The 15,145-nt window shown below is 37.4% G+C and overlaps 1 protein-coding gene across 1 annotated transcript; it reads left to right on the top strand.

The window, feature by feature from the left end:
- Positions 1–4,604: 4,604 nt before the first annotated feature.
- On the top strand, positions 4,605–14,539 carry LOC140150326 (squalene synthase-like). The gene is made up of 9 exons (XM_072172334.1): positions 4,605–4,729; positions 6,622–6,719; positions 7,165–7,348; positions 8,314–8,442; positions 9,853–10,044; positions 12,029–12,154; positions 12,263–12,313; positions 13,263–13,415; positions 14,318–14,539. Exons 1-9 carry the CDS (start codon positions 4,625–4,627, stop codon positions 14,537–14,539), a joined length of 1,260 nt encoding a protein of 419 aa, XP_072028435.1. The 5' UTR covers positions 4,605–4,624.
- Positions 14,540–15,145: the final 606 nt, after the last annotated feature.

The raw sequence follows: 15,145 nt of genomic DNA, 5'->3' as shown, positions 1-15,145 counted from the left end.
TTACGTCACAGTTGGACCCCTGGCCCAAGTTCAATTTTTGTAAACTTTTGATATGTTATATATTAGAACTTATACTGCAAGAAAATACCAAAAAACCTTCTGATGCAATTTTTTTGGGTGTTAGGGTAGCTGTGTCATATTTTGATCATACTATGAACCAAAATATAGTAACATTGCAAAAACATTTTCCCTAGCAAAATTCACCTTCATTTTGGGCTAAAATTGCCTGAAATTTAAAATATTTAGCGGGGCGAAGCGCCCTTTAGCAACGAAATTAGTAAGAATTTTAGCCAAAACCAAAAAAAGCAATTTCTTTTTTCGCGGAGCGCGCAATTTCTTTGAAAAAGTAATAATTCGGTTTGCCATTTTCCCTTTCGGGCCACTTTAAAATCTAAATGTATTGATTTTGTGTTTTTCTTTGATATTTTTACTCTAAAAGTAAGCTTTTTTCGATAGGGTGCGTCGCACCACCCGCACCTACCCCCATTTTTGTTTGGTGGGCTTGGGCCCCAACCCATACAGCCCCCGGAAAACATACCAGTGAGCGACGCCACCTTTAGGTCGAGAAATTAGAAACTATAGCCATAGTATTATTATAACATATGTGTAGGCCCATGCAATTCCGTGGTTATTTCCATTTACGGGTTCTATCATGGTCCTTGCCTGCGTCTTACCATTTAGCGGATTCCACAAGGTAGTGCCTTCAGGGGGTTTTAATACGTATTTGACGAATGTTGGTCGTCGCAGTATGAATCGCGCACGAACATTAAACGCGCTGAGTGTATACGCACGCGTGCAGAGACAGTTTGTTGGCACGCTTGCGTCGTAAACGCGAAAAAGCATTGACGTCACCAACTTAAGGTGAACCAAATCATACTTCATTACGCTTCGCTAATTAACATGATTAATTGAACGGAAAATGCGCTGTTGTGCTTCCAACATCACGTTTCGGGCCTGTGTCATTTGTGACCTTTGTGATCTTTGATATGGTCATCCGTATGACGCACTATTATGAACCTTTGTTGTATTTGGCCTAAGTACGTATATGCACAACCCTGTGTACTGAGACCAGGCCACAGATAATCAGATTCAAACCTTTGAATATTTCACATTTTTAAACCGTAAGCAAAAGCATAATACGGCGGCTGCAAGGTGCTGAGCAATTACATAATGCTCCAAATGATTTTTACTTGACTCACTTGGCAGATTATTGGTCTAGATCTTTATGAGTTAAGGTAAGTGAGGTAAGGGGTGGTGCAATAATTATGTGTACCCCTGGGGGTGAATTCTCAAAATGGTCTGCCAAAAACGCTTGCCCCCCCTTTGGCCATGCCAAAAATCTTTGCCCCCTTCGACGTGCCAAAAACCTTTGCGCCCCCCTTTGACGTGCCAAAAAATCTTTGCCCCCCCTTACACATGCAAGATTTTGGGGAACCCGAATTTAAAACCTGAAATTGTCTTATCATATAATGCGAGCGCAGCGAGCAGGAAATTTTGCATATTTGAATGTGTTCCTAACGTTTTCCTACGCCTTTTTGGGCGTAATATAGAAACAGTACCCAAAATATCTGTGCCAAAAATTGCTTGCCCCCCCTTTCGACCTGCCAAAAATCGCTTGACTCCCCTTTTGACCTGCCAAAAAATGCTTGCCCCCCCTTCTGGCCTGCCAAAAAATCTTTGCCCCCCCTATAATTCCCCCCCCCCCCGGTACACATAATTATTGCACCACCCCTAAGTTATAACCTGACTATTTTAAATGTTTTTTTTACAAAATTATATTTGCCAAATTGCAACATCAACGACAATTTTCGCCAAAATACACATCATTATATCGAATATAGCTTGCCTAAATTTGTCTTATTTAATATGATCTTCTGAGCATTTTGACATCTTTTTCATCCAAATTGGCAAAAATAAACCCGAGTAGCGCCGGCCAAAACAAGTGTTTGGACAGGGGGTCTGTTGGGGTCTGAATGACAATATTTTCATCAACAATCATAATTATATGCCTGATTCTGTTAAAAATTGATGTCTAGATTTCTATTTTGGAAAGTTGGACTTGTCATGTTTGTCGTGGTGTCCAAATGCTCAGGAAGTCATACCGCATCAAGTACGCTGGTTCCCTAGGAAATTTAAAACGTCACCATTTCAAAAGGCTGTTTGACCTACGTCTATTGAAAGTGGCAATTTGTCCCAAAATGTCTCAGTAAAACCGGCACAAAATATGATTGCCCGTTCCCATATAACATAAATTTTATTGCTTCCGCCGCCACTGGTTTTATTGTGCAATCAGTAATTTTACTCGTTACTGTAAAGAAATGGTACAGTCACACAGGTATAGATCACTAGTTTCACTTTGAACTTTGACCTCAACTTGAAACGTGGCGAAATACCTTTTGTACTGGGTTTCATGTTTGGTATTCTTTGGAGCGGAAAATCCGGGAACAATTGTGCTACACAAAAGAATCAAGTACCATGTTCATGTTCTGTATATCCTAAACAAAAACAAATGATCAAAATTAAAACAAGCATCGAGTACCTGTATCCTCTAGCTCTGATTTAAAACCTCATTTGTTGAAATTGGTCGAAAGAAACCCCAAAGGAAGTAACGAAATCAAGAGTTGCACGTTTAGGTTCTAATCAATGGAAAGCACGGCGCTATAGGTTTAATGTGCTAATCAATGGAAACACGGTAACGCTTTGTATACAAATGGAGCAAACTGCAACTTTTGAATTTGTGTCTTCTTCCTTTTGGTTTTGGATCATCCATGGTGTCTTTATTTCGTGGCTATTTCAATGAACGAGGTCTTAAATCCGAGCTAAAAGACGCAGCTACTGCCTGCTGGTTCTAATTATGAAATATCTATGGCATACTATACAAACCGAGGAAAAATGACAAAGCGAGGAACGAGTATTGCATTATATAGGCAGACCTCACTCGGTATGTGGTGTATGAAAAACACATTATAAGCGTTCCTCGCTTTATATGGGTGTGTGTGAAGTGTGTAGGACACCCTCGCCTTTAATGGGTTTCCACGTAATGGTGTGTCAGGTAGTATTTTCATTAAGTTATCAGTGATGTCCAAAATCAACAGCAATGTATAGTCATAATATGAGGTCATGAGGCCAAATACACAAAGGCAAACACTTTAAGGTGATACACTATTTTAAAGTGTTGCGATTTGGTAGTTCACAGCATCTTGCGAATGGTAGTGAGCTTTGGCAAAATTGCATTTCCTTGCGAACGTGTAGAAGAATTCAAATATCACAGAAATACTTTTTTAGGTCCTGTGGCTCTTGAGTTATGTTGTAAAGAGGGCTGAAACAACAACACTTTTGTAAAATGTACATAACTCATTAACAACAATAAATTAAGCAAGTTTTCAAAGTATATGATTTGTAGAATGAACTTTTGCAAAACATCAAAGTGTTATTTTTCAATAATATATTGATTTAGACAATAAAAATCGCTTTTTTGGCTGCTTCGACCAACAATACCACATCTACCCTTAACAGTGACTTATTACACCCACACCGTGGCACAATGAGGTTATCATCTGAGGTGTGATAGGCGCGAGAAAATCGTATTTTAATACTAAAATGGACCACAAATGGGGTTAATTTCCGGTGAAAAATTGACCAAATGCTAATCACAAGTGTTAAATTTTGTCTCTGCCCCCGATATGTAGGGACAGCCCACGCATGCTACTAATCTTGCATAATCATTTGTTGATTTCAACCAGTGCGTATCAAAATAAAGCAAACAGTTTGGAAAATTTCACTCAAAGTGCTTCAATTAATAGCTGAATCAACATCTTGCCCTGCCACAACTGTTAACTCACTGGTGTGTGACCATTAATATGGACTCAGTGGTTATTTTGGTTAGTTTGCTTAATTTGACTTTGATTTGATCCGTCTTGAGCTTGCTGCAAATTTGACATATTTATCACCGAATGATAGAGCCATATGATTATTGAAACGTCCAGGTAGAAACGAATTACTACAAAATAATATCAACAAACTCAGCAGCTGTGTCAAGTTAAAAGAAGTCAAGGAAAAAGAAGCGATATCTATTCTGACAATGCCCTTCCAATTCTCGCTATTCGCAATAAGGGCGCCGCCAGCGGTTTGCGATGTAATCGTGATGTATCATGGGAAAATCGTGATGTATCATGGGAAAAGGTCGACATCCAAGTCCGCGCAATATGAATATTACCATGCTTTTACATAGGAACACGTGACAATATTTTTAGTTTGTCAATATAACGGTATTACACGCAAATCGATAGAGAAAAAATTAATTGTGCACATTTCAAATCACATTATTAAGTATTATTGAGTATCGATTCGCGTGTAACACCTTTATTTTGACAAACTAAAAAATATTGTCACGTGTTCCTATGTAATAGCATGGTAATATTCGTATTGCGCGGACTTGGATGTCGGCGTTTTCCCATGATACGTCACGATTACATCGCAAACCGCTGGCGGCGCCCTTATTGCGAATAGCGAGAATTGCCAAACATCACAGAAGTATTATATCAGAAGTTGCTTAACAACATTACTGTATTTTTCATGTTATTTTCAGATTTATTTTTGAGACTAATCTTGAGGAACTTAACAAATGATCACCATGAATGTTTTGAAATCAATCACGCACCCGGATGAGATTGTAGCATTGTTTAAATATCAGTTAGGATGGAATGCAGTCACTCGTAAACAAGACACAGTAAGCTATTACATAATGTGTTGAGTCGTATGGGTGTGTATTTAATTATGTGTAACCGGGGTTATGGGTGAGTGTTTAGGTTATGGTCACAAAAGAAACGCACGCTAATGACGCTTTGACCCTCTCTCATTCCTTTTGCCACTTGCCATTGAGTCATCCAATCTTCAACCATTATTTTGATGAGCTCTGGCAACTTCAACTTCAGTCACTGTCTTCGAATAGTAGTATCACAAGTCTTTACCACCAAGATTATTCTGCAAAGACAGTGAAATATGGTCATTTTGATGTTATACAATACATGTCACCACTTTTTACTTCTTTTTAGTCATGTGTTTCAGAATTCAGCTGACTGGGGCTCCTAACCCTAAAACTACTGAGCCATATTTTGTAACACGGACTACGAAGGGGTGGGGGCGTTGTTGCACCCTCCCCCTAATTGTAAATTATAAACGTCATATATCGTTATATAATATTTGGTACTAATGTATAGTTATGGGTCCCCACTAAGTGATACCAAAATAAGTACAAACATTCCCCATATAATGTCGCTATGACGTCATAATGTGAGAGCGCTCATGCAAATTTGGGAAATTATTTCTATGTACAAAAGTATAGGCAAGATTGATTTTCGGCTTAAAATGCAATTTTCAAAAAGGACTATTTTCACATAACTAACGTCATATGGTCATATTTGATGGCCGGTCCCACCCCCGGATAAGGTGTTGGGGTAACAATTTAATCACTAAAATGAGCGCAAAGGATGGATCTACGATTAGCTAAGGTCGTTTGGTGGTAAATGTGTGTGGGTTTTTTAATGACGAATAAAAAATCTTAGGGGGTTGTACTCTCCCTTCGTAGTTCTAGGGTTAAACGCACGAATGAGCAATTACGACTTATGTGTGGTGTGATCAGGCAAAGCAGGCTGAAGTCGGCCATATTCAATTTTCAGTTTTCATTAAACCCCATTGAAATTGAACATTTAGTTCCAAAGATATGGACATAAAAATTGTTTCTATATGCAACAAAAGAAATTATTGTGTTTGTTTGCCTATTTGAAAATCTGAAAACTGATTTTACTTGATCACATCACATATTGTTTGGTGCTAACTTGACATGAAGGTGCGCTGCAGGACACAGTCCACGTCTGTTTGACCTCGCAATAAAGCCTCTTTTGAACCCATCTTTATATCATACCGAGTGAAAGCACAAAGGCGTGGTGAATCAACAATCTACCTCTCCGCTTCATTCATAAAGCAAACTATGAAAATAGGAAAAATGATGCCGCCGGGGAATTTAACCCAGGACCTCTGGTTTACGAGACCAGTGCCTTAACAATTTGGCCAAGGGAGCTTCATGATTAGGCAGACTGGGAATTCAACCTATAAGCGGTCACTTAACCCTACCTACTTCGTGTAAGACATCCCAATGTGACTCGGGCTTGATAAGCGTAAATAGAGCCGTCCTCACTGTAGAGGAACATAGAGGTCATGGGTTCAATTCCCGGGCGAGATCATTTTCCTATTTTCCTCCTTTAATCATTGCTCGACGGCGAAACTGATAAAATTGCATCATAGTTTGCTTATTCACGTCAAAAAAGCCACTGTTTTTCATGAAAGATTGATCCTTAATATTTTTAAAAAGTATGATTATATTACTCTTTACAAAAATAAAACTGTATGATTTTCGATGATTTAGAAAAAGATTCAATGATGCTTTAATAATCCAATAAAGCATTTGCTATATCCTTATTCTGATCACCTAGAATACTCTGGTCACATTTTAATATTGCCCGTTTCCAGAGGACGAAATCAAATAATCAGACATATATAATTCTTTTAATGTAGATGGACTGCCCTGTAACCTTTGTGTTTGTTTCACTTTTTAACACACAGAAACACATGTCAGTCGCTGCCAAGCGATGCTATGAATACCTCAACCAAACAGGTAGAAGTTTTGCAGCCGTTGTAAATTCCTTGGATGGCGATCTCAGGTACATACGAGGGGAGATTGTAGAACAAGATATTTGAAAGATTACCATCGTCCTACTAAGCCATATGTTGTAACTCGGACTACGAAGAGGGGGTGGAGGTACAACCTTAAGTTTCTATTATAAACGTCATATTGCTGTTATAAACACCTCAAATAAAATTTAAAAAAGTCCGCAACTTATGTAACCCGTCCTGCACCAAACTTGATGTTGTCATGACCATATGATTGATAAGGTCTTGTGAAGAATCTTGTTAGTTCCATAATTGTATCACTTTGTAAAGTTCATTTTAATTTCATTTAAGTTCACCCAACACATATTATATCTTTATAGTAGATAGCAAGACCATACCTAGCTTGATTAATGATAGGATGATATTGATACTCTAGTTTATACCCAATTTGATAAACTGAATTGAATGATGAAAGCCAATATAAATTTTCCCCAGGCATGCTGTACGCATATTTTATCTTGTACTACGAGCTCTGGATACAGTAGAAGACGATATGACCATACCAGTGGACGAAAAGTCAGATTTATTAGTTCGGTTTTATACCAAACTTGAGGAACCTGAGTGGACATATAATAAGAGTCAGGAGAAGCATAGGATAGTATTAGAAGATTTTACAAGTGTAAGTTTGCCATCAAGGATTGTATATTGTATGCGAAAAGCAATAATTGCAAATCAGATATTCTGATTTAAGCAATGATTGCACTCATTATGTTTCATTGTTATGCGAAGACCCTAAGACACATTTTAAAAGTTAGACAGTGATGGTAATAATTTCAGAATAATAAACAGATCATTCGTCATTAAGGGTCTTCAAAGATCCTTGTAGGATCACAATTATAATAATCTATCTATGTTCTTGGGGTTGTTAGACTAAAAATATTAGTTTGTCAAATTCGATATAAAAAAAAGTTTATTATTCTTAAACAACAATACGTCATTTGATTTTTATTTCTATAGAAGGCCTATTCGGCAACAAGGAACAAGAACATTTCATACATGCATGCGTATTTCGTTTTTTAATTATGAACGTAGCGATACGTACCGTATTCCAGGCAAACGACAGTATACTTTACATGGTGAAAGTTTATATTGTTTTTGCATTAACTTTTGGTTTCAAAGTAAAGTAAAACCAAAATTATTACCAGAATTTTATGTGTTCTGCCATAGATATTGTGTATTATTTTGCCCTGTGGAAAATGTATGTGTTTTTATGAGTGGAAGATATTTACGTGTTTTTTATGAGTTTGGTTGCCGATCCATGTCGTCCTTGCAGGTTTTTCTCCGGGCGCTCATATGTAGGGCAACGCGAGGACTTGAACCCGGGCTGCAGCGGTGAGAAGCGAGTGAGAAGACCACTACACCTCCCTTCTCCATTTTCTGATGTTAAAAAGAACCAAAAGGTCCTAGAAAAATACCATTGAAAAGGTTTCTTCCTCTCATAAAAAACACGTAAATTTTTCCAAAAGAATAGCTTGGCCAAGCAGAGTATAGAAATGTTCAAATAACAAAGTTCACACATCTTCGATATAAAATGAAAATTAGAAAAAAATCTTTATTTGTTCTCATTTGCAATAATATTAACAGATTTCAAAGGAGTACCGTGGTCTAGCATCAGAATATAGAGTTGTGATCTCAGACATTTGTCAGAAGATGGGTCAAGGGATGTTTGAATTCTTGCACAGAGATGTTATCACAATAGATGATTGGAATCTGGTATGCATAAATATAGTGGCTAATGGTGACTAATAAAAAGGTTAAAAGTGCGAAACTAAAATCGAAATATGATTTAAAGCCAGTTTGTCCCAATTTTGTTTTGTGAGGATACCCATTGTAAAGACAGTGTATCTGTAGGGCGGCACTTTGCAGAACAGAAGTGCAACAGTTCTCTGTTTGGCCAAGATCCATATCATGCCCTTGAAACTCGATGTCCTGTTTCCCGTCATCCGCGCGCGTTATGAAATTTTGCCCACGTTTGTTAACCAAGTATTAAAAAAAATATTATTTTACATTATTTGACGTTCAAATTGCACTTACGAATGTTTTACAAGGGATGCTTGAATACATAAATAGAGATGTAATCCCAATACATGTAGATGATTGGAATCTGGTATGTTTAACTATTAGTGACCTGAGTAATAAAAGGTTAAAAGTGTCAAACTAAATAATATGATTGTTTTGTGAGGACACCCATTTTTAAGACAGTATATCTGTAGGGCGGCACTTCGCAGAACAGAAGTGCAACTGTTCCCTGTCTGGCCAACAACATTTGACAGTAAAGTTGTACGTTACATTATTTTGTAAAAATGTCACGCAAAATCACTTCGGAAACAGGGACTAAACAATACAGTATTCGGTGATCCCTTGTCAATTTCGCTAGTGTATGTATGGATGGCGCCAAAGAGGTTAATTTTTTGGACAAATGGAATTCGCCAAAATAATGAATAATGAATAATTAAAATGTTGCCTTATTATGAGTTGAAAAAAGTGACGGGAACCAGGAAATCGAATTTCAAGGGCCTAGTGAAGCAATAACATATGTTTTTTTTATATTGTTGGTGTCCCCAAGCGGCTTCTGTATGTCAGATAGCACATCCTTTGTTACCCTGGTCACCACCTAATATCACTTTTGGAGTTACCGTAAGGTACATCCTACATATCTATACCATATTTGAGAGGGCCGATTTGTGTTCTCATAACTTACATCAAGTGTTGGTATACAGCGACCTCACCGGGTTTGCGAAACGTGGGATAGCGAGTTCGTAGCTAGGTGGAACATGTGACAGCTTTGACACTAAGTTCCAACCAGTAGGTGTGAATCGTGACCCCATTCTGGATTACAAGTTGAAACCCGACCCGGGTTGTGTAATTGTAAGACAACACTGTTGGGCTCGAGAAACAACACTGACTTGGCTTTTTGTTATGTTTTTTGTCCCGGGTCGCCTCAATTTGGGGTGCCGTATTCTTGCCGTAAACCATTATCAAAACACTTGTTTGCATGGCCTCTTACTGCCTTTTAACAACCTTTTTATGTCTCTTTCCACAAAGACCAAACTAGCTAGAAATATGTTACAATGACATTAATCTTATAAGCTTTTCAACAAAATTTTGAACTTTCGTTTTCAGTATTGTCACTACGTAGCTGGTCTTGTTGCTATTGGTCTCTCGCGTCTCTTCTCCGCGTCAGAGTTAGAGGATACAATTGTCGACGAAGACACTGAGTTGGTTAATTCCGTTGGACTATTTCTGCAGAAGACCAATATTATAAGAGATTACTGGGAAGATATGGTGGAAGGAAGAGAATTTTGGCCAAAAGAGGTATTATTTTTAGATACTGTTATCGACTGCAATAATTATATGTTTTTATACCCCAACAATAGCCCATGCATATGGAGTGTCAGAATGTTCTTATAATTTTAATATTGACGAGTTGGCACCGAGAGGAAATACTTTATACGAGTGGGGTATGATTTTTCTTCTACACCAGGCACAAAAAGAAACTCGTCAGTTATAGCCATCCTTGCTGTTCAACAACCTGATAATTTTGGATTCTTCTGAAATAAACATTTTGTTAACTGGACTTTACCTTCTCATTTGACACCCTGTCCAATTTCAACGATTTAATAATTATTGTGCCTGTTACATTGTGTGTTTTATTGATTGGTCCGTGGTGGTTGTGTGCAATACAACGATGCATTCCCATTGAAAATCATTGAAATTGCAACTTTTTTTTTCCTTTGGGGTTTGATGGTTTGGAGGCGCATATCTTGGTCAATTCTTGTTCGAATTTCACGACCACGGTATCAAATAAAAAAACAAAGTCCAATTAACAAAATATATATTTCAGAAAAAAATTATCAGGTTGTTGAACAGCAATGATGGCTATAACTGACGAGTTTATTGTGCTTGATGTAGTTTACCCATCTTGCCTTGCTTTGTACTAGTAGTAGCTTAAAGCCATGTTATGACATTTCCATAAAAATAGATTAGTATTTCTTTTCCATAAAATGTTACCTTTTACTGTCAGATATGACCCCTTTTAATTTTGAGCCGGAAAACTGAGATAAAGCAAACAAAGCTGAAATTTTCTATCAGCGCAGATGTCGCCAATGCATGTCACTCCTTCGGTTGTGCTACTGCACGGGCCTTTGATGTGTGTATACCATCCCGCACGCTGTGTGCATACTGTGATGTACCGTGTACGCGTTCGACTAATATTTCCATCGTAATTATAAAACGACGGTTCCTGCGTCTTATTTAATATCGCGAATTTTGACAAAACTACAGCACCTTAAGTCTTGATTTTTGCAGGGCATTTTAGTTTTATATTACAATCGTGTAAAAAACAGAATTTTGAAAAATATTGAGGGCGTTCTCCTCAGGAAATGTTATAATATGGTTTTAAAACTATGCATCTCACAAGTCTACAATTGTTCTAAAATTTGCAATGTTTGTGTTCTTACAATATTTCTTTCTCTCTCCCACTCTATGTCTCTCTTTCCCTCTCTCGCACATACACGCCCATCTGTTCGACCTCACAGTAAGGCACGCAGTATAGTTTTTATTCGACATAGTTACAATTATTCTATGCTACATGCGTTTTTTAATCTACACCAGACACAAAAAGAAACCCGTCAGCTGATAATTTTGGATTATTCTAAAATATACATTAATTTGTTAATTTATGTTTTTTCATTTGACACCCTGTTCGGTAAAATCGAACAAGAATTGAACAAGATATGGGCCTCCAAACCATCAAACCCCAAAACCAAAGGTTGCAATTTTCAATGGGAAGGCATCGTTGTATTGCATACAAGAAACACAGGCCAATCAATAAAGCACACAATGTAACAGGCACAATTGAATCATTAAAACTGCAATTTTTGATTTTGGGGTTTGATGGTTTGGAGGCGCTAACGAATGTTTGATGATCGATAAATAAAGGCGCTAATTCCAAAGCAGAGAAGGTGATACATGCATTAAAAGCAAACTCATTAGTTGTAAACAATTATGAAAAGATGATTTTTCAACAGTTTCTTAAGTAAATTATGTACGAAGACCCAGCAAGTTTGATGTGATCTAGAAGTTAGTCCCAAATGCGAGGAGCATGGCATGAAAATAACTAGTCGGCAGATATTGAGTGTTGCGTGCGAAGTTCAAGCAAATTAAAGTGCAGAAGAAGATATATTGAAGGGCTTGGTAGTGGAGGGATTTGAAACCAATAAGTTGCCCGATTGGAAAGTCAATTTACATGTATTAATGACGTATCTTATCTGTGTACACTGATTTTGTATTTGTATAGACATGGTCAAAGTATGCAGACACGCTAAGTGACTTCCAGAAGCATTCTAACATCCATCCAGCAGTATCATGTCTAAATGACCTCATCACTAACGCCTTGCATCATGTACCAGATGTCCTCGAGTACATGTCAAGAATCAAAACCAACGTGTCTTCAACTTCTTTGCAATAAATGATGTGAGTAAATGACTTCATTACTAACGCCTTGCATCATGTACCAGATGTCCTCGAGTACATGTCAAGAATCAAAAACCAAAGTGTCTTCAACTTCTTTGCAATAAATGAGGTGAGTAAATGACCTCATCACTAAACGCCTTGCATCATGTACCAGAAGTCCTCGAGTACATGTCAAGAATCAAAAACCAAAGTGTCTTCAACTTCTTTGCAATAAATGAGGTGAGTAAATGACCTCATTACTAACGCCTTGCATCATGTACCAGATGTCCTCGAGTACATGTCAAGAATCAAAAACCAAAGTGTCTTCACCTTCTTTGCAATAAATGAGGTGAGTAAATGACCTCATCACTAACGCCTTGCATCATGTACCAGATGTCCTGAAGTACATGTCAGGAATCTCATTTGTGTACTTTCATTTGTGATTTTGTATTTGTATAGACATGGTCAAAGCATGTAGACAAGCTAAGTGACTTCTGCTGGCTTTCTAACATCCAGCAGCATTTCTAGTCCGAAGGTTCTCTAGTCCGAATATAAAATAAGGTTCTAGTTAGAATCTTTAAAAAGGTTCACTAGTCCGAATTTTAAAACTATAAGTCAACTTGAAGCAATTATTCTATTCTACTTATCCATACATATGTTAAAGCTATATCAAAATTCTGTTTTTTACATAATTATAATGTACTTTTTAAACTAACATACCCTGCAAATACCAAGTCTCTAGGTGCTGTAGTTTAGTCACAATACGAGATTATAACGATGGAAATATTAGTCGAACGCGTACTCGGTGTTCGTAACACAGTACGTACATGTACATGACGACACACTTAAAGGATCGTGTCGTATCATAATCGAATGGAGTGTCACGCATTGACGACATCGGCTCTGGTAGTAAATTCCAATTTTTCTTTGCTTTTTCTCAGTTGTTCAGCTTAAAATTAAAAAGGGACATATCTGACAGTAAAAGCTAACATTTTATGTAAGAGAAATACTTTTCAATTTTTTATGGAAATATTATAACATGGCTTTAACCTCTTTGATCATCTTCATTTTTAATACAGGTGATGGGAATAACAACATTAGCTGCGTGTTACAACAATCCTAATGTCTTCTCAGGAGTAGTCAAGATACGAAAAGGTCAAGCGGTTAGTTTGACACTGAAAGCCACTAACATGAGCAGTATTAAGAGCATTATGTACCAGTTTGCATCGCAAGTAGGTCTTTAAAATGTCAGAGGTCATAATAATCATGTAACAGTTTTTACTGGAATCAAAATATTTATTTTTGAATGGAACAATACGAAAGTGATGTGCAGATGCGGCACCATTAAAATAGAACCTGTTAAAGATAATCTCTGAACCAAAACAATATTCCACTTGCATGGTACATGTTGTTTCGCTTAAGGGGGTACTACACCCCTGGCCAATTTTGTGCCTATTTTTGCATTTTTCTCAAAAATTATAGTGCATTGGTGACAAGTAAGATATGTATATTATAGGGGCAAGGACTACGACTACTGTACTGAAAATTCAGCAACTCAAGGCAAGTAGTTATTGATTTATTGATCAAATATTGGTTTTCCCTCATTTTTGACTGTAACTCCACAACTGTTGTCTGTGCTGAAATAAAATTTCCAGTACAGTAGTTGTAGTCCTTGCCCCTATAATATACATATCTTACTTGTCACCAATGCGCTATAAAATGCGAGAAAAATGCAAAAATAGGCACAAAATTGGGCAGGGGTGTAGTACCCCCTTAACTACTTTAAAGGGTATTTCATGATTTAAGCATCCTTTTTGGGTTTTGTTCATTAGATATCTACAAAGAAAACTTAGTTTCAGTCGTTTCGGACATCGGAATTGGGGACTTAAGCATAAATCATTGTGTTGTACGTGTAATATACGACACGTGGACAATGTCTTGTTAAATGCACATAACATTATATATAGTATAGTCCTAGCATTTTGATAGTATGAAACTTTAATTAGATTAAATTGGATGACGAGGTGGCCTTTAATATGTTTCATTAATAAAAACAAGCTCTCATTAAGAAAAGACAACCTACATTATATAATTTTTGCTTGATTTTTCTCATTACATTTTTGTCTATCTGCAGATTCAACAAACTACACCAAAGACAGACCCATCAGCGGAAAAAACCTTGAAGATCACCAACCACATCAAGAGTCTTTGTACTATGGGAAATAGCGCAGTCACTACACACAAGTATTCATATACTATATACGGCTCTGTTGCATGTAACATGGTTCTGGTGGCAATGACCATTTATACGTATTGGGACAGTATTGCAGCGCTGTACTCACTTTTTAAGTGGTAATAATCTTACTATAATTCACCGGAATCTGTCTGTCTGTGTGTCCGCATCATTTCTCGGAGACTAGGGCAGCTTGATATGAGGAAGAACGAGTTTATATTTTTTAAGGTCAAAGGTCAACGACCGGGTCAAGTCCAATTGAAGTCTAAATTCAAATTGCTTCTATGGAGCTCAAACTTGGTGGGTGTATTGACCTTGGATTAACAAACAAGTTTCCACAGTGACCATTTCGTCAGACCTACGGTTAAGAGGTCATAGGTCAAAAAGGTAGAAATTTCAAATTGCCCCTCATGGATCTCAAACCTGGTGGGTGGGTGGATATTGGACTACAAAACAAAAGTTTCCACGGTGACCTTTTTGTTTGACCTACGGTTAAGAGGTCATAGGTAAAAAAAGTAGACATTTCAAATTGCCTCTATGGTGGGTGGGTGGACCTTGGACTAACAAACAAACATTTCCACGGTGACCCTTTCGTCAGATCTACGGTTAAGAGGTTATAGGTTAAAAAATGTAGACATTTCAAATTGCCCCTATAGAGCTCAAACTTGGTGGGTGAGTGGACCTTGGACTAACAAACAAAGGTTTCCACGGTGACCTTTTTGTCAGACA

Source organism: Amphiura filiformis, chromosome 4, assembly GCF_039555335.1.
Source record: "Amphiura filiformis chromosome 4, Afil_fr2py, whole genome shotgun sequence".
Taxonomy (NCBI): Eukaryota; Metazoa; Echinodermata; class Ophiuroidea; order Amphilepidida; family Amphiuridae; genus Amphiura; species Amphiura filiformis.
The sequence above is the reverse complement of the archived record's forward strand: the minus strand, read 5'-3'. Positions and strand labels throughout refer to the sequence as shown.